At 39.7% G+C, this 20,217-nt stretch overlaps 1 protein-coding gene across 4 annotated transcripts in view; it reads left to right on the plus strand.

Moving 5' to 3' along the window:
* Window positions 1-19,780, plus strand: part of cpne5a (copine Va) — a 179,525-nt gene extending 159,745 nt beyond the window's left edge. For all 4 annotated transcript variants that reach the window (XM_057860861.1, XM_057860870.1, XM_057860890.1 and 1 more), the window contains 3 exons: window positions 13,983-14,040; window positions 16,354-16,427; window positions 16,523-19,780. In XM_057860861.1, the coding sequence (XP_057716844.1) occupies window positions 13,983-14,040; window positions 16,354-16,427; window positions 16,523-16,711 (321 nt within the window). In that variant the 3' untranslated portion in view covers window positions 16,712-19,780. The remainder of the gene's footprint in view (window positions 1-13,982; window positions 14,041-16,353; window positions 16,428-16,522) is intronic.
* Window positions 19,781-20,217: the final 437 nt, after the last annotated feature.

Genomic DNA, 20,217 nt, shown 5'->3' on the forward strand with positions numbered 1-20,217 from the left:
TGATTTCAACAAATTCCATGGAGTTTGTCAGTCATTTGTTAGTTTCAGGGCTCCGGAGCTGCTAAGCTAGCGCGAGTCAATGGTAGTCATATATTTATAAGTCTAGGGGTGCACGATATCCATTTTTTGAAACCGATATCGATAACCGATAATAATTTTTTTTTTTTTTCAATGTGTATTTACAGTTGTTGAACCCCTGGAGGTTAAAAAAAAAAAAAAACTAGTGGGGGATTCAACATAGATTTGCCTTTGACCTAACCAGATATTTCATGATGACATGAACATTATTATAATGAACAAAACAAAGACAAAAACAATCTCGACTTTAAATAAAATGCCAATATTTATTTTTTTAAATAAATGTAATTTGAGTCATTCACAATCAATTAGTCAATATCATTGAAGAGGAGTTCCCTGAACAATGAGTACTGAACTAAAACATAAACCCAACAGGTATTGTGCTTTGTCATTAAATAAAAACATATGGTGCTACAGGAGAGGAGACTGTTGTGGTCTTGGTCAATGAAACAACTTAACCTGGCAATTATGGGACAGCAAGCCTGTCAATAACCAAAAGGGCTCTCGATAACATGTAAAAATAACACTTTAAAATGCAAATGCAAACATTTGCTAATTGCCATAGTAAGGTTCATCACTCAATGATAGAAAAATAAGGCCTCTAGAACAGTAACAAAACTTTGCATAAGACAAGGCTAGGATTCAAGTAAAGAAATTCTTACAGGCAAATGTTTATAAATTTAACTGAAACAAAAATTGCATTAAGACGCTTCACAGTATCCAAAAGTAAATAACTATGACACTGAAACGTTATAAATTTAGTGAAAGCGCATTCCTCATTATCAAATATGGCAGAACAAAAAGCATTAATGGCTTGCCTTATAATAATCCATATAAACGGCAGGGAGTGTACCCATTTTCAATAAAGCATGAGGTTTGTTCTCTGCACAGTACAAAATTCTTGTCCAGCCACTGCGCCGTCAGACCAAGCATGCTGACAGGACTAACATTACACGTACATATGTCCGTGGTGAAACCTACAGTATATGTGCCGAGCATGGTTGCCGATCAAAGTATGGAGGAGTCTGGCATTCTCATCATATTTTAAACATCAAACATAAACATTCATCTAAAAAGTGGCGGGCGGCTTTGAGTGATGAACGTGGGCTCCAAATGACGAAGTAGCCGCCTGAATCCTATGTTTTATACAGGGGAAAAGGGTTGGTCGTCTAGCACCAACATTTAGCCACACAGCTGGCTTTGAAATTGGATGTGCAGCTTCATTTGCAGCCCGTGCGTCGTCGTACTCTTTTAAAACACCTTCGAAGCAATCGTGAGCTTTTAAGTGGCTTATTAAGATGTGTTGAAGCTCGACACCTTTTTCCCTCCTCGTGGAACTTCGGCTTTGCATGTGTTACAAATTGCAAGTGAAGCGTTTTCCACTGAAAGATCCCACACTACCGACGCCATGCTAGTTGTTTTTTTAGCCAGCTGTGCTGCACAGTTTTGCCGTCACTTGAGCATTACAGAAAGGCAGCACTTGATTTCTTGTATGACTCCCTCTTCCCAAACCACACACAGTCACTGATACGTTGTACTGGCAAAACAGGAGTGGAAACAAACGCACACATCCCAGTCCGCCAACACCGTGCCAAAAATATTATACGCATATTATCGTTCCTATTAATAATGTTATGGGATTTATTGGGATGATGTCATCATTTCTATTATTGGACTGATAATTATCGGACCAATAATTATCGTGTACCTGTAATTATAACAACAGTTCATATAGATACTGTAAGTTTGCGCTGAGAGAAAAAAATATGTTGTTTAAAAAAAAAAAAAATCTAACAAAAATAAGCAGTAACTCAAAATGTTACTCATTACTTGAGTATTCTTTTCAGTGGATACTTTTTTATTTGCACTTGAGTACATTTTTTGGATGACTACCTTTACTCTTACTTGAGTAATATTATTTTGAAGCAACGCTACTCTAACTTTAGTAAAATTTTTGGCTACTCTACCCCTCTGCTTTTAATACAGGTGAGACGAGGAAAGACCAGTCCGTTGTTTACTGTGTCTAAAAATGTTTGCAGCAGACAGTAGTAAGCAAAATTAAATAAGACGTCACTCAAAACATTACACCCCAATCAAATTTATAAGCCGATTTTTTTTTTTTAACAAAAACGTGCCAAATATTGCCATCAATCATCCCGCTTTGTGTTACACCAATAAACCAGCGAGCACTGTTAGCATCAAAAAAGGTTGCAAACCATGTTGCTCAGTGCAAAATAACCCCACACCGTAGCAAAACTTTACTGCCTGCAGTAAAAATAAAAACTGTCCCTTTGTCCAGTGACACTGTCATTTTTGTTTTATTCATTTTTGCTTTTTAGGTCAAATTGTTTGGCATATTGTCCTCATGAGTTAATATTGCTAATCAAATTGAATTTATTATTATTTTATGATTTTATTCAATTTTATTTTTCAGTATCAAATGGTCAAAAAATGTACCTTGAGTGTATTTTTACAGTTTGCATGTGACTTTTTTTTTCTTTAATCCAGGCAAATTGATGTGCTTCAAATCTTTTCTGTTACGAAAAAAATAATATTAATAAAGTTACACTTTATTGTAAGTTGATCTACTTTATATTACTTTTATCTTTAATATTAAAAAGGACACAATGTTATGCAGAAGTGAGTGTACTTATAATAATAGTAATAATAATAACTTTATAGATAAATTATACTATTTACAGTGGTGGCAGAGGGTTGGGGGGTGCAAAATGCTTATGTCGTTTGTGGTCATTTTATATATATATATATATATTATATATATATATATATATTTTTTTTTTTAGCAATTTAATCGGGATTTTTTTTTTTTATATATATTATGTTCTTAAAAATAAAATTAGATGTAAATGTCAAATTAATTAAATCAAAATGAAATGACACATTGGGTCAGGCCCCAAGTATCACTTTCGAGATACTGTTGCCCCTACCAGTCAAAATGGATTGGACCTCTATCACAGTCAATTGCAGGAAATGAGTTAAATGAATGCCATGTAAGGGTTAAAAAAAATCACTCTATTCCAGAATACACACAGTTTTAGGATGTAGGCCAAGTTACAAATGCACACAGGCTGAATATATTATCTCAATATGCTTTCTAAGGATGCAATCTATCCATGGAAAAGCACCATAGAAGGGCCAACGAAGCGATGTGAATGTAAATGCAAGAGTTAGAAAATAAAGATGGAGGAGATGTAGGGAGAATAATACTGTGGACATTCTCCATCTATTGTTAACAAGCAATCTCCCCTCCCTCCCCCAGCTCTTCTAGCCCCCTCGGGAAGGAAGACTGACCTACTTTTATCACTTTAAATGTATTTCCACTACAAGCGTATATCATTCATTTACAGCCTCATTTTAAAGGGCTGAATTCACGAAGACTGTGTGCACTGCAACTCAAACAGAAAAAAACATTTCCATAAATCATTTATGTTCATGCTAAATGTTGACCGTTTTACAACTGAACTACATATTGGGAGATTGACAAACAGCGGACTAATTGACTGCCAATTTTAGGCCAGATCAAGGCCGGTTGTAGGCAGGCACGTATTAGGGGGGCAGTTAGAAATGCATAGGGGGCATCATATGTGGGCACAGCGAGGCACTTTTGGAATTTCTCACAAGCAAAAACATTTTTACCACTTATCTGTCACAAAAAGTCAGAAATGGCGCTTTAAACTACAGTGGGGCAAATAAGTATTCAGCCAACCACTAATTGTGCAAGTTCTCCCACTTGAAAATATTAGAGAGGCCTGGAATTGTCAACATGGGTAAACCTCAACCATGAGAGACAGAATGTGGAAAAAAAACAGTTTAATTTTTAAAGAAATTATTTGAAAATTATGGTGGAAAATAAGTATTTGGTCAATACCAAAAGTTCATCTCAATATTTTGTTATGTACCCTTTGTTGGCAATAACGGAGGCCAAACGTTTTCTGTAACTCTTCACAAGCTTTTCACACACTGTTGCTGGTATTTTGGCCCATTCCTCCGTGCAGATCTCCTCTAGAGCAGTGATGTTTTGGGGCTGTCGTTGGCAAACACGGACTTTCAACTCCCTCCACAGATTTTCTATGGGGTTGAGATCTGGAGAATGGCTAGGCCACTCCAGGACATTGAAATGCTTTTTTCGAAGCCACTCCTTTGTTGCCCTGGCTGTGTGTTTGGGATCATTGTCATGCTGAAAGACCCAGCCACGTCTCACCTTCAATGCCCTTGCTGATGGAAGGAGATTTTCACTCAAAATCTCTGGATACGTGGCCCCATTTATTCTTTCCTTCAAACAGATCAGTCGTCCTGGTCCCTTTGCAGAAAAACAGCCCCAAAGCATGATGTTTCCACCCCCATGCTTCACAGTGGGTATGGTGTTCTTCGGATGCAATTCAGTATTCTTTCTCCTCCAAACACGAGAACCTGTGTTTCTACCAAAAAGTTCTATTGTGGTTTCATCTGACCATAACACATTCTCCCAGTCCTCTTCTGGATCATCCAAATGCTCTCTAGCGAACCGCAGACGGTCCTGGACGTGTACTTTCTTCAGCAGGGGGACACTTCTGGCAGTGCAGGATTTGAGTCCCTGGCGGCGCATTGTGTTACTGATAGTAGCCTTTGTTACTGTGGTCCCAGCTCTCTGTAGGTCATTCACTAGGTCCCCCCGTGTGGTTCTGGGATTTTTGCTCACCGTTCTTGTTATCATTTTGACGCCACGGGGTGAGATCTTGCATGGAGCCACAGAAAGAGGAAGATTATCAGTGGTCTTGTGCGTCTTCCATTTTCTAATAATTGCTCCCACAGCTGATTTCTTTACACCAAACGTTTTACATATTACAGATTCAGTCTTCCCAGCCTGGTGCAGGTCTACAATTTTGTCTCTGGTGTCCTTCGACAGCTCTTTGGTCTTGGCCATAGTGGAGTGCAGAGTGTGACTGACTGAGCTTGTGGACAGGTGTCTTTTATACCGATAATGAGTTAAAACAACACATTCTGTCTCTCATGGTTGAGGTTTACCCATGTTGACAATTACAGGCCTCTCTAATCTTTTCAAGTAGGAGAACTTGCACAATTGGTGGTTGACTAAATACTTATTTGCCCCGCTGTATATAAAATCAAATCAAAATACAAGTTCCTATAAAAAAGTGATGTTTTTTTGTGTTTTTAAGTCATCTGTATTCCAAAACAAAAATTGGGACATCCCTTGATGATAGTCAATTCACCTCTGCTCATCACCCTCCAGCTCTCCTTCACCTCTACCTGCACTACTTTGGACAGAAATGGGGATGCTGTATATCACTCTAGCTGTTTTGCAATTAATCAGTGTTTCTCAACTGGTAATTTGTGACCTAAAATAGTTTATGTTACCTAGGTGGGTTACCTAGCTTACTTCTCTCATTCCTCCTTGCTGTGAGCAAATAACTTTCTAGTATCCATTTGCAAGAGTAATGGTGTTTGAGTCAAATACAAATAAAAATAATACAGCTTGTTACAAATTATTCTGACTGATGTAACAAATAAAATGCTTGTAAAACAGCTGGAAATTATGATGAGCTCACATACAAAATTATTACAGGTTATATCTCAAAGAGGCAATTAATCCATACAGATTGATCGATTTTGGTCATATAAACAAATAGCAATAAATAGCATCAGTATTGATATAGCTCAAATACCACATACCATATTCACACAGTTTTAGACAAAGCTCTTGAGCGAGAGCCTCTGACTCAAACTGCATTTTGCATATAGCCAGTAGGCTAAAAGACGGCAGATAATCTGCTACTTTAATTCAAGACCAGAGTAGTTTACCTCAGTTAACTGCCTGATAAGTAAAGAGTAAAGAACCATTTAAATTCACAATTAATTGGAATAAGCGACCAAACAAACATCAACACGTACAGTAGGTAATAAAAACGATCAACAAGGATGGGCAATTTATCTGGCTCTAATCTGAAAAGCAAGTGGGAAAATGTCATTTGGACCAGCCATCGACTATATGATTAGCACATGCTAATATTGATGCTGCTTTCATGTGTTGGAGTAATCGAAAAAATGACTTTCTATTACATGGTGTCTATAAAAAGCGCCAAACAGTCCCTCAACTAGTGATGTATCGTTGGAGTATTAAAATAGGCTACACCTATTTGTAGCAATTATGTTTTTATCCCACATTACGACTTTACAGTACATCAGAAAAATTTCCCAACTTGGGAACTCAGATCTACCCAAACACATTCACACAGCATATTTCCTGAACGTGCGAACAGGAAGTGTCAACTCATGCCTATCACAGCCAAAGTTACGTGCATAAATTACCATATTAAGGAGCCATGTGCAGATTTTGTATATGGAGTGATTGTACTGTATATTGAGTGTAGATCAGTCTGTCAGTTTGTCATATATTAATTTTGTGAGTGTATTAAAAATTTCCTTTCTCAACTTCTAAAATTTTGATTTTAGGGGGCACTGCCCCCTCTTGCCCCTGCGTAGAGCCGCCCCGGTCCACTCATACCAAGTGCTACCACTAGTGTTAGGTAAATTTCTACCAGGAAAAAGTAAGCGATATGATTATTATTTTATTTCTTACAAAAGCTGTCAAAAGTGTCAAAGAATTTTGATTTTCAAAGGTGTATATTACATGACAATTGTGTCAAGTAAAGCTGCGTAAACGGGAACTCATTTACGTTAAGATTTCTTGGACCTCAAACCACAACTGCCAGACAGTCGGCCTTTATGAAAGAATGTCTTCCCTATTAAAATTTTAGTACTTTTATCTCAGTGTCAAAAAAAAAACAACCTTGTCAAACAGCTTCTCGCCTGTTGGTACATTGAAACATGTACTGTAGTGAGTGGTGTGTGCCGCTGAGAGATGTTTCATCAGATAAGAGTTCTCACTAGAGACAAGGACAAACAAGCATTTTCTCTGAGACCTTCTGTTCATTTTGCATGTGTGTACTACTGGTATTTCCATCTTGAAAATGCCACTTTTAACTTGACAGACCATTCTTTTTGCGCGGTTGTTTGAGCGTCATGAGGCTGTCAACAGCGACACTCATCTCACTGAACTGATTGGCTGTGCAGGCAATCTAATTGAACCAGGACATTTATTGCTCCAAACTATTACCTGCAGGTAACTTGCTCAGTTTTTTTGATAAAACGGCCATTTTTTTTTTTTTATCGTAAGAGCCCTGAAACATTTGTTTCATTAACTTAGCCATTTTTGAAAAAAAAAAAATTGGTATGAATATGTGTGTGTTAATTTTCTTTTACTCATTTTTTTATTAAATTATCTCAATAATTTGCCGTTTTTATTTTGAATAATGAAATCAAAATGATTACTAGAGTAAATAACTATAAATTGACACTTCTATACAAACCTGTCTGTATGTTCAAATTTGGTCAGTTTTATATTTTTAACCACTCGTTGGTATTAGCCTGTCCCCACATTATGTTATCTTAGCACTGTATAAACCAACTAATAGTGTTGGATATAATTTGAGAAAAAAACATTACTGACACTGGAATCATCATGAAAGTCTATCCCACTCAGCGGGACTCATGCAGCATGACGTTGCTTCAAGACTGAAAGTTTTAACAGGTGAAAATAGTCAGCTCAGATACATTTGAGGAAGCCTTCTTTGCTAAAAATGTGTAGCTGGACTTATAACGAGCAGAAGGAAGTGCATTATCAACAAAGGTAAGTGTGTATATGCGCCATGTGCTAAACCAGAGGTTCCCAAGCTATGGCCCGGAGGCCAACTAAGGATACTTTTTAATTGGCCTGCAGCAAATTATGAAAACATCATTGAAATGGCTAAGACAAGAAGCTTAAGTTCAGCACTAGATGGAGGTAGTAACTTAAACAGTGCTTCTCCAATAGTTAGGTGTCAAAACCTGACAACACCTTTCCGATCCTGTGATCAGATCAGGGAATTCCTGTTAGAAAAGTTCATTTTCTACATGAACAAGTTCAAATTGCAGTTCAGAAATTTTAAAATGAACTCTTCAGTTCATAGTTCATAATTCAAAATTTTGAAGTTAATGGTTAAAAAAATGAATTTTTGTAGTTCTTCCCATTAATTGCTGTAAGCAATTATTGACAGTCGAAATTAGAACCACAGACAGCAATTATTTTATCCACTTAAACACTCAAACTGTGTCAGATTTATCTTCATAGAGTGGTATGAAAAAGTATCTGAACCTTTCAGAATTTCTCACATTTTATGCATAAAATCACCATCAAATGTGATCTGGTCTTTGTCAAAATCACACAGATGTAAAGAGTCTGCTTTAACTCAAACCACCCAAACATTTATAAGTTTTCATATTTTAATGTGTCGGACCGAGACAACGAGGTGGACTCAGTTGCGGAGTTTCGGGCAATTATTTTGATAACAGAGGTTCTTCCGCTGACATGCGGGGATGAGAAAAAGTACAAACAGTAAGCGCTCCAACGGAGGGATGAGTCAGGATGACTAGAAACAAAAAAAGTTCAAACACAAAGTACTCCAAAAGGGAGGAAAGGTAACACCATAAAATGCTCCAAAAAGAGGAAAAATTCAGGATTACTATGATCAAAATTTAAAAACACAAAGCGCGCTAAATGGAGGATAAATATACAGGATTACTATGAAAGCTATGACAAGAGGCTGCTGTGACTTACTTGAGTAGAATGACACTTCGCACTGGACAAGGGGAGCTAAGGCAATACATACATAGGAGGTAATGGGGAACAGGTGTAAACAATAGGTGATTAGGTGACCACAGGAAGGGCAAGTACGCAGACACGAAGAGGGTGAAGCCTTCAAAATAAAACAGAAAATGACATGACATAATGAGGATAGCATGCAAACAATGACAGAAGGGGGGAAAATAAGTAAGTGAACCCTCTTGACTTACAGAGCAATCGAAACCGATTAGTTACCAAACAATTTAAGTCCGGTGTGTGCTCAATCACTGATGAGTGGTTTAAAGCTGCTCTGCTCACTAAAAACACACACCTGGTAAGAAATGTCTAAAGGTATAATGTATAAAATGTATAAAGGTGGGAAAAGGACACAGAACCATCTCTAAAAGTCTAGATGTTCATCAATCGACAGTCAGAGAAGTTGTCTAAAAATGGGGAGGGCTTGGCACTGTTGTTTCTACCCCAAGGAGTGGCCATCCACCAAAGATGACGCCAAGAGTTCAGCGCAGAATACTCAAGGAGGTAAAAAAAAGAACCCTAGAGTGACTGCTAAAGACTTACAGAAATCAGGGGCACAGTCCAATAGCTCTGTGCACACATCAACTATATGTAAAACTATGGCCAAGAAGGACTCCACGGAGGAAGCCACTTCTGTCTAAAAAAAACATTGTTGCTCATTTAATGTTTACAAAAAGGACACTCGGACCAGAGATTGCGCTAGACTTTTTCGTTGTCTGTCATTTTGAATGACAGTGTCATAAAAATCCGGTCATAATCTATTTTTACCCGTCACTTACATTTTTAAAATGATAATAATGGCATGTTCAATAGTATTTAGTTTTCATTCATTTTTAATTAATATTCTGTCCGAACAAGCTTAACAAGAGGCAAACAGACAGCGAAGTGCACCAATCAGCGACGGGCAAACATGCCGTTAGCAAAGCGACGAGGGCAGGACGAGGGATGAGGAGTACGGAATTTATTCAACATGGCTAGCGCGAGACACTGTTGTCAATGTCTCGTGTCGATGTGTTTTAGCTAGGGCTGTCAAAATTATCGCGTTAACGCGCGGTAAATAATTTTTTGAATTAATCACGTTAAAATATTTGACGCAATTAACGCACATGTCCCGCTCAGAAAGTATTCTGCCTTTTGCTAAGTTTTAAGGCAAGGCTTTTTGCGCTGTCCAACAGCGAACTCTTGTGGTCGCTTTGCGACATGGTTTATTATTTTCTTCTTTTCTTTCTTCATTATGGCTGCACGACGTCTCGGGCTGATAATGTTGTGCTTATATGATCCTTGGACAACATTTGTCCGTAAGTATGGTTGTTGTAAAGAATGTACATATTATGTTAGTAAGCGAAATGTTATATTTTTTGTATGAGACGCTTTTTGTTTATGTTTAGTGAACCTGTATAGCGTGCAAAGCTAAAGTTGTTGCTAATGCAATGCTTGTGTACTTTTATTTTGTAGTTTTACGACGGTCTAAAGAGGACAATGGTTTGAGGCCATTTTATTAATAAATCAGATGAAAAAGGAAGAAGTCTAATTATTAAGGCGTCGTTCACTAGCTGTCTAGCTTTGGAAAAAGTAGACGCTTCGGAGTGAGGACAGCATAGACAGATTTAAATGGCAGTAGAGTGAAATGCCCACTACAGTCCTTATGTACCGTATGTTGAATGTATATATCCATCTTGTGTCTTATCTTTCCATTCCAACAATTTATTTTACAGAATATATATATAATTTACAGAAAAATATGGCATATTTTATACTGGACTGTCTCAGGAAATTAGAATACACAATATTCTAATTTTTTGAGACAGTCCTGTGTATATATACAGGACTGTCTCAGGAAATTAGAATACACAATATTCTAATTTCCTGAGACGGTCAGGAAATTAGAATATTGTGTATTCTAATTCCTGAGACAGTCAGGAAATTAGAATATTGTGTATTCTAATTTCCTGAGACAGTCCTGTATATATACACAGGACTGTCTCAAAAAATTAGAATATTGTGTATTCTAATTTCCTGAGACAGTCCAGTAGATGGTTTGAATTGCGATTAATTACGATTAATTAATTTTTAAGCTGTAATTAACTCGATTAAAAATTTTAATCGTTTGACAGCCCTAGTTTTAGCTCATTTAAAACTGAATTTACCGCGGATTGGAACATATTCTCGGCTCTCCCGCCATCCGTGTTGTTGTAGAGACGACTTTCGGCGCGCAAGAGTGACGTTGCTCGTGAAGAACACGTCACGCAAATAAACAAATCTGATTTGTCGATTTATTTTTGTACCTACTCGAGAGGCTGTGTCCCAGACTTTTCTCTCTGTGTTTGAAAAATACAGGGAGAACAGTCTGGCCGTGCCAGGCAAACACTCAGTTGCCTTGACATTTTTCCGAGTAAGGCCAACAACGTCATGCATCAAGAGAGACAATAGCTAATTAATATGCTCACTCGCCACCATGTGGTCTGGGGTGTGAATTGCAACCTGTCAAAATGACGGATGGACTTCAGTTTTTTCCGTCACCGTTTTAAAAAACCGGTCAACGACGGAAAATATTCGGTCAACGCGACCCCTGACTCGGACACTCAACAGAAGTTTTGGCAAAATATTTGATGGACTGATGAAACCAAAGTTGACTTGTTTGGGAGTAACACAGAACGACATGTGTGGAGGAAAAATGGAACAGCTCACCAACATCAACACATCATCCCCACCGTGAAGCATGGTGGACGGAGCATCATGATTTGGTGCTGTTTTGCTGCCTCAGGGCCTGAACAATTTGCAATCATTAATGGAAGAATTAATTCAAAACTTTAATAGGATATTTAGCAGGAAAACCTGAGGCAGTCTGTCAGTCACTTGAAGCTTAAAAGAGGATGGATGCTGCAACAAGACAATGATCCAAAACACAGAAGTAAGTCAACTTCAGAATGGTTTCAGAAGAACAAAATACACGTTCTGGAGTGGCCAAGTCAAAGTCCAGACTTGAACCCCATTGAGATGCTGTGGCATGACCTAAAGACAGTGATTCATGCCAGACATCCCAGGAACCTGACTAAACTACAGCAATTTTGTAGAGAAGAATGGGCCAAGATTAGTCCTGATCAATGTGGCAGACAGAGCTGCAGTTGCAAGCGCCTGGTTGAAGTTATTGCTTCCAAAGGTGGGGCCACAAAATATTAAATGTGATGGTTCACTTACTTTATTTTTCCCCCCTTCTGTTATTGTTTGCATACTATCCTCATTAAAATATGAAAACCAATAAATGTTTGGGTGGTTTTAGTTAAAGCAGACATTATTTTCATCTGTGGGATTTTGACAAAGATCAGATCACATTTGATGGTAATTTTATGCAGAAATATGAGAAATTCTGAAAGGTTCAGATACTTTTTCATACCACTGTATGAAGATTAATCTGACGTAGTTTCAGTGTTTGGGTGGGGAAAGTGGATGTTTTTCATTTCAAATCTGCGTCGCTGCTGACCTGTTCGTAAAACTCACTTAAATATTAGTACTGTGCCAGTGTTCTGTCAGATTTTGTACCCCATCGGAAATTGCAACTTTGTGGTTCTGCACATTCGCGTAATCTTACAAATGGTAGCGAATCAGTGATTCCAAAGTAAACACCAAAAACTTTCTATGAATAAAGGAATTATGTACTGACGTTAGGTCATGGACGCACATGAAGGAAAGTTCTCTCTCACCACGTCTTTCCAGTGCTGTTAAGCATTTATTTACACAGTATTCATGTTGCAGAAATATGTTTATGATGCAACTTGTTCAAATATTATCCAAAGATGCTAAATAAAGTCCAACTGAATGTGAGTGAATGGTTATTCGCGGCCATAAGAGCTTCGGGAGCAAAAGCTGCCATATTTGCAAAACAACACAGCTGTGACAGCCTCAGGCAGCTTGAGTTGCCAGGTTGGATAGTTTTCTGCCATTAAGGCTTTTTGTTTTTTTTTTAATAGTGTTTTTAGTCTATGGGCCTATCTGCAGTTTTGTCGGAAAGGCTCCAATTCTGAACTCAAGAATGTGGTATGCGGACTACGTGTTCTTTGCTGAAAAACACCAGTACTTCACAATGAACGAGGTTACGAACAACGCTCACAACCACAAGAGAGAGCGCGTTCACAGCAACGTTCATCAGACAAAAATGTGACGCGTTCAGTTCACGTTCGCCCAAAATATGAACGTGTTCATGAACAATCGCTCATTGAACGCGTTCATGCACAGCACTGGATATACAAATATACATACTGTACATATACATGCATACATATAGTACATATTAGAGCTGTATGATATGACGATGTACTGTATATCGTCATGTTTAACAAATCAAAGTGGAAGGATCTCAACTTGGCCCTTCCATCTTTCGATTTTTCTGAAAGCGTTTGATAACCCCTACCCCAAGTACTAAATGGAGGACTATTGGCCATCTGCTATTACAGGGCCTAATCCCTGATTTACAATGTTTATACCTAAATGAGTTTCCTATTTTCCATTTCAAAATCTACATAATTGAAATACTTAACGGTGGTTATAAAGCCACACTTTAGGGCCCTTGTTGCTCAATAATGTATTTTCTTTCAGGCCCCCAGATGCTTCAGACTAACTGTGCTGTAATGCGCTCTGAAACGAAGCCATGAAACCTTTATGATATCATCTATCATTCATGTTTCGCTCCTTTTGTGTCCATTATTGTTTGTTTCTGTTCTTTCCATGGGAATCCGTCGACAGTTGTAATCCTCTAAGGGCCTGATTCACTAAGAACTCAATAACCCCTGTGGTATTGTGTGTTTACTCTTGACTGTTTGTACATGCTTGTTGGCAACAGGTGTAAAAGAAGTGGCTACTTTAGGTAGCTTTAAGGGTTTTACACCGTGGAACATTTGGGAGAGTTCCACAGCGACAAGAGGAAGATTGAAGTAAAGTAATTGGAAGTGTTAGAGTTGGAGGCAAATATTGCTGAACTACAGAAATCGATCATTCCAAGTATTTTAGAGAAGCCAATAACTGCCTAAAAGCCAACGGGTATGTGACAATTGGATATTTCTAAACAATTGAACAATGTTCTCTCATAGTTGCTCTGGCCTGACTCCTACTTGTGACAAGCTCCAAATCAGCCCAATGTGTATAACGTTTTACAACCACTGTATTAAAATAAACTTTTTGTCACTCCCCACAGGCCGCCAAACTTCCCATGTCAATCATCATTGTCGGGGTTGGACAAGCAGAATTTGACGGTGAGTCAGCCAATCACCAATCATTGATGGTCCCTGTAACGTTGTATGGGCCCAAATCCCCAACTAATAATAATACAGGTAGTCACCGGGGTACGAACGAGTTTCCACATAAATCGGAATTAACGCTTTACGTGCACCTAAATACCCCCTAAACCTCAAAATAACCAAAAACAATCCAAAATCATAATCCAAAAACATGTATTACCCTATTGGCCCGAATATAAGATGTTTTTTTCATTGAAATAAGAGTGGCAAAAAGGGGTTTGTTTTATATTCGCGGTCTAGACATTTTACCCATTCACGACGCTAGATGACGCCAGATATCATTGAAGCGATGTTCTGTTATGACAGATCACAGCTAATCTCCCCATTCACGGCGCTAGAGGGCGCCAGATATCAATGAAGAGATTCTCTGTCATGATAGATCTCAGCTACTAGTTTACCCGGTTTGCATTATTTTATTGCAATGTTTTTCCTTATTAAGATTTGTTTCAAGACTACAGTTACAGTTAGACTTCACTTTGATGGTTAATGGTTGCAATTTTGTTGTTTTATCACAATAGATTGGTTTATTTATATTTCAAAAACCAGAAGCCATTCATTAATGAATGTGATTGCACTTTAGTTTACATATTTAAATGTTCAGATAGGCAAAATAACATGCTTTTTTCTCTCAAATATATTGTTAAAATCATTTATTTCAGATGTACTGTAATTATTTTCTGTATAAAAATTAATTTGGTGTTCAAAAAGTCTTTTTTTCACACTTGAGTCTTGAAAAAGAGGGGGTCATCTTATAATCAGGGCCGTCTTATATTCGGGCCAATACGGTATATGTCATATTAATAAAATAAAGTAAAAAGTAAGATACTGTCTTTACCATTAATACTGAGAGGTGGCTGTACAAGACACTAGCCACTTTCAAAAATACACTGAACTCCAGTTAAGTCCCAGGATTTAACTGGGTCGCCCTTATGTCTGAAAGCAATTTCCTATGTCAACTGACACGAACATTAACCAGGTATAGTTTAATGTCCAGGGCTTAACCAGGACGCGACATGTAAAAAAACAGCCGGTCAAGTCTCGTTTCACAGCGCGAAGGCTGATGGCATATATACTGTATATTATGGCGGGCCGATCATCATTTCCTCTTTCTTCGCAGTAAGATGAAAAGCGGTAAACAAACATCGCAATTATCAACTTGGCAAACTTGGAAATAGCTAAATTAAACTGGAAAACATGACAAAATTAAATTGCTACTGGATCTTAGAGCCGAGGATGAGACAGTCCATTTTCCATCTTTGGAAATGTGTGGTTTATTTTGTTGCCGATACCGACCAAATATGATGTAATGTCCAGGTTATAAAATCCCATCCCCTGCCCCCCCTGCCCAGAGAGTGACGAGTCGCACAGGTCTGAAAGTGTCCAACCTGGATAATTCTTGATACATCTCTGTCTGAAAGCCATAGCGCAGGCAAATCCCGCGTCACATTACACGGGAATTTAGAGTCTAAAAGGGGCAACTGCAGACTCTGCCCCGGTCCGTAGTGGTGAAGAAGGAGCTGAGCCAAAAGGCGAAGCTCTCGATTTACCAGTCGATCGACGTTCCTACCCTCACCTATGGTAACAAGCTGTGGCTCGTGACCGAAAGAACAAGATCGCAGATACAAGCGTCCGAAATGAGTTTCCTCTACAGGGTGTCCGGGCTCTTCCTTAGAGATAGGGTGAGAAGCTCGGTCATCCGAGAGGGACTCGGTGTCAAGCCCCTACTCTTCCACGTTGAGAGGAGCCAGTTGAGGTGGCTCAGGCATCTGGTTCGGATGCCTCCTGGATGCCTCCCTGGAGAGGGAGAGGGGTTCTGGGCATGTCCCACCGGCGTGAGGCCCCGGGGACGACCCAGAACACGCTGGGGAGATTATGTCTCTCGGCTGGCCTGGAAACACCTTGGGGGAAAAAAAATAAAAACGACTGGAGACAAAATGGCGGACGAGATTCCAGCATCGTAAAGTCGAAATCCCGTAAATCGGGTATGTCGTAACCCAGGGATTATCTGTATCACCATATGGTGAGAGTACGTATAATGACAGACTATTAGCTGCATTGCTATGTCACAATAAATGGGAACACATACATAAATGATATAAATATAGGAGGTTTATTTTGCTAATATGCTTATTTACCTTGTTTATAAGATAATTAATTCCATGTTGTCAACCCTCCCAGTTAAAACTGATTTGACCCCTGTCACCGTCTGAGGTAGCGAATGACTTATTTCCAGATGTTCATTCAATGCCGAGTTCCTTTTTTTTGTAGCCATGGTGGAGTTGGATGGTGACGACGTCAGAATTTCATCACGTGGGAAATTGGCAGAGAGAGACATTGTACAGGTAAAAAAAAAAAAACAATCAAGTTGTGTTTACTGTAATGTATGAAGTGAAGGGTTGCCGTTCTGACAGGTCTTTTTTCTCCTCGGACATTCCAGTTTGTCCCCTTCAGGGACTACATGGACCGCACAGGCAACCACGTGTTGAGCATGGCCCGGCTGGCCAAGGACGTCCTGGCTGAGATCCCAGACCAGCTCATATCTTACATGAAGAGCAGAGCCATCAAGCCCAATCCTGTCCCGCCGCCATATTCACCCTGCCAGCGCTCCCAAAGCAATGCAGTGTGAAGCCCCTTACTCCACTTCGTAGGGAGAAGAATGGCTTAGTAATGAAAATTCAAATCAAGGAGCGATGAGACTCCTTTCCGGAACAGCTTGCGATGTTGAGACGCTCGCAATGGAGCATGTATTGTTTGCTGTCCAAGTGGTGAGTGAAGTCACGGATTCCGAGAAAACATGGCGAGGAATGGCGTTAGTAGATTATTAGAATGTGCCATCTTGTATCATGTTTGTGATACTTTTTGCAAATGATCCGTATAGAAATTCCAATGTATTGTTGATTTATTCTCTTGGGGTGAGCTTTTAGACAGTAAGGCTTAAGTCTTTTTTCCCCCTCTAGTTTTCCATCCTATATTTTATGGCTTGTCTTATTATAATATTGATCCCACTAAAATAGCATTTTCTATTTTGATAAGGACTGTAATATATATACATATGCATATATATTTAAAAAGCATGTGATGAAAAAATATACCGTACTGAGCATTTTCTGAATTTTTTTGCAGCATTTTGAGTGCAAGTTGTTATGAGCTGTTGACATACAGAATCTTAATATTATTTCAATATTCTAATATTAGTATTGATTATATAATATTCTAATATTTTTATCAGAACAATGCACTACCCAAGTCAAAAGCACAAACGTTACGATGTTGATAATAAGCTAAATATTCCTCTTCACCAAAAGGATGATTTCACCATTCTTGGCATTTTTTGATTGCTCTTACACACAGAAACAAATTCAAATGCCAATTAACTGACCTTTTGCAAAGCACAGTTTGCTCAATCACAGCGCAGAAGGGACAGGGCAAAGGTTTCCAGGAAATATGACTGTCAATAATTTTTCTTTGGCATTTTTTAAAGAGTCACATAAACCAACATTGAAAAAGTGATGCCAGTCCCACAGTTCCAATTGATCTCACTCTCCAAAAATAATGACATCATTTACATGTTTTAAGCAAACAAGTGTCTAAAAAGACACATATATTGATTATTATTTACCACATTTAGCAGCTTACGCAGACGCTACAGCACATTTTATGTTATTTCTCCAACAGCGAACAGTACAATAGTACCTCAGACAGCGCGAGAAGCAAACAGCAAGTGTCTCAAAGACATTCTGCGACCTTCAGGTCATGTTATGCCGCAAAAGTTGAATTAAGGACAAAATGCCCTAGACAAAAACTCAGCTGAAGTGGAGTGACGAATTCAGTGACCTCTACATTGGAGAGACAAGTAACCCATACACTGAACATGAAAGAGCAGCCTTCTCGGATCCGGAGCGAGCGGTCTATTTGCATCTCAAAAAGAAGAGAAATTCTTTTGAGGACGAGAATGTACACATGCAGGGTAGATAGGGCTGTCTGGTTTGAAACAGGAATAAAAAAAAAAAAGGTCATCTTTGTGAAACTAATCCATTGAAATCGAGGGGGGAAAGCAGTGGTGTTTCTCATTCAGTGCCATTGACAACAATAGACGTCCAATCCGTTGACTTGGAGAGCAAATGATCACTGCCAGCCATTCATCTATCACCGTTAATAGCAGCCAATAATTTACGACTAAGAAGATTATGCAAATCACTATGCAATACAACCCTATTTTTGAAATTGCGTAACTAGGAGGAACTCCACATTCAGTATTCAGAGGTGGGTAGAGTAGCCAAAAATTTTACTTAAGTAACTTCTGCGTTACTTCTAAATAGTATCACTCTAGAAAAAGTAGTCATCCAAAAATTTACTCAAGTACAAGTAAAAAAAGTATTCATTGAAAAAAAATACTCAAGTAATGAGAAACATTCTGAGTATCTGCTTACAATGTCTGATTTTTTATTTTAAAAAATTAAATTAAATAAATAAATAAAAAATAATGGTATATTTTTTTTCTCAGCACAACTTCGTCTTTAAGAACTGTTATTATATTGTACTATAACCTATTACATGACACTTTAAGGCCAGACAGATGACACAAAAACCACCGAATTCAGCCCAGAACAACACTATGAATCATCACCATTCCGAAGAGCATGAGTGCCCTCCAGTGGGGAAAAAACGTTGTTACCTCTGATTGGTATTAAGGAGTATTGTGGTTATTGTTGTGATGTCTCATTGGTGAAACTAAGACAGCCACTGTCAGCATTTCTGGCAAAAATAAAGTCCATCCATCCATCTATCATCTTCCGCTTGCACCGGGGTCCGGTCGCGGGGGCAGCAGCTTTAACAGGGAAGCCCATACCTCCTCTCCCCAGCCACTTCAACCAGCTCCTCCGGCAGGATCTCAAGGCGTTCCCAGGCCAGCCAAGAGACATAGTCTCTCCAACGTGTCCTGGGTCGTCCCCAGGGCCTCCCGCCGGTGGGACATGCCCGGAAAACCTCTCCGGGGAGGCGTCCAGGAGGCATCTGAACCAGATGCCCGAGCCACCTAAGCTGGCTCCTCTCAACGCGGAGGAGTAGCGGCTCAATGTCGAGTCCCACCGGGATGACCGAGCTTCTCACCTTATCTCTAAGGGAGAGCCCGGACACCCTGCAGAGGAAACTAATTTCGGCCGCTTGTATCCATGATCTTGTTCTTTCGGTTACGACCCACAGCTCATGACCCTAGGTGAGGGTAGTAACGTAGTTCGACTGGTAAATCGAGAGCTTCACCCTTTGGCTCAGCTCCTTCTTCACCACTAAGTACCGGTGCAGCGTCCACACCACTGGAGACGCTGCACCAATCCACCCGTCGATCTCCTGCTCCCACCTACCCTCAATCGTGAACAAGACCCCAAGAAACTTGAACTCCACCACTTGGAGCAGGATCTCATCCCCGACCCGGCGAGGGCACGCCACCCTTTTCTGACTGAGGACCATGGTCTCGGACTTGGAGGGGCTGATCTTCATCCCAACCGCTTCACACTCGGCTGAGAGCAGCTCCAGTGAGAGTTGGAGGTCACGGCTTGATGAAGCCAACAGCACCACATCATCTGCGAAAAGCAGAGATTCAATGCTGAGGTCACCAAACCGGACCCCCTCAATGCTTCAGCCGCGCCTAGAAATTCTGTCCATAAAAATTATGAACAGAATCGGTGACAAAGGGCAGCCTTGGCGGAGTCCAACCCTCGCTGGGAACGAATTCGTCTTACTGCCAGCAATGCGGACCAAACTCTGATACCGGTCGTACAGGGATCGAACAGCCGTTACCAATTGGCTCGGTACCCCGTACTCCCGGAGCACCCCCCACAGGACTCCCTGAGGCACACGGTCGAACGCCTTCTCCAGATCCACAAAACACATGTAGACTGGTTGGGCGAACTCCCATGCACCCTCGAGAACCCTGCCGAGGGTGTAGAACTGGTCCACAGTTCCACGGCCATTACGAAAACCACACTGCTCCGCCTGAATCCGAGATTCGACTTCCCAACGGACCCTCCTCTCCAGCAGCCCTATACCGGGGAGGCTGAGGAGTGTGATCCCTCTATAATTGGAAGACACCCTCCGGTCCCCCTTCTCAAAAAGGGGAACCACCACCCCGGTCTC

This window comes from Corythoichthys intestinalis, chromosome 2 (genome assembly GCF_030265065.1).
Source record: "Corythoichthys intestinalis isolate RoL2023-P3 chromosome 2, ASM3026506v1, whole genome shotgun sequence".
Lineage (NCBI taxonomy): Eukaryota > Metazoa > Chordata > Actinopteri > Syngnathiformes > Syngnathidae > Corythoichthys > Corythoichthys intestinalis.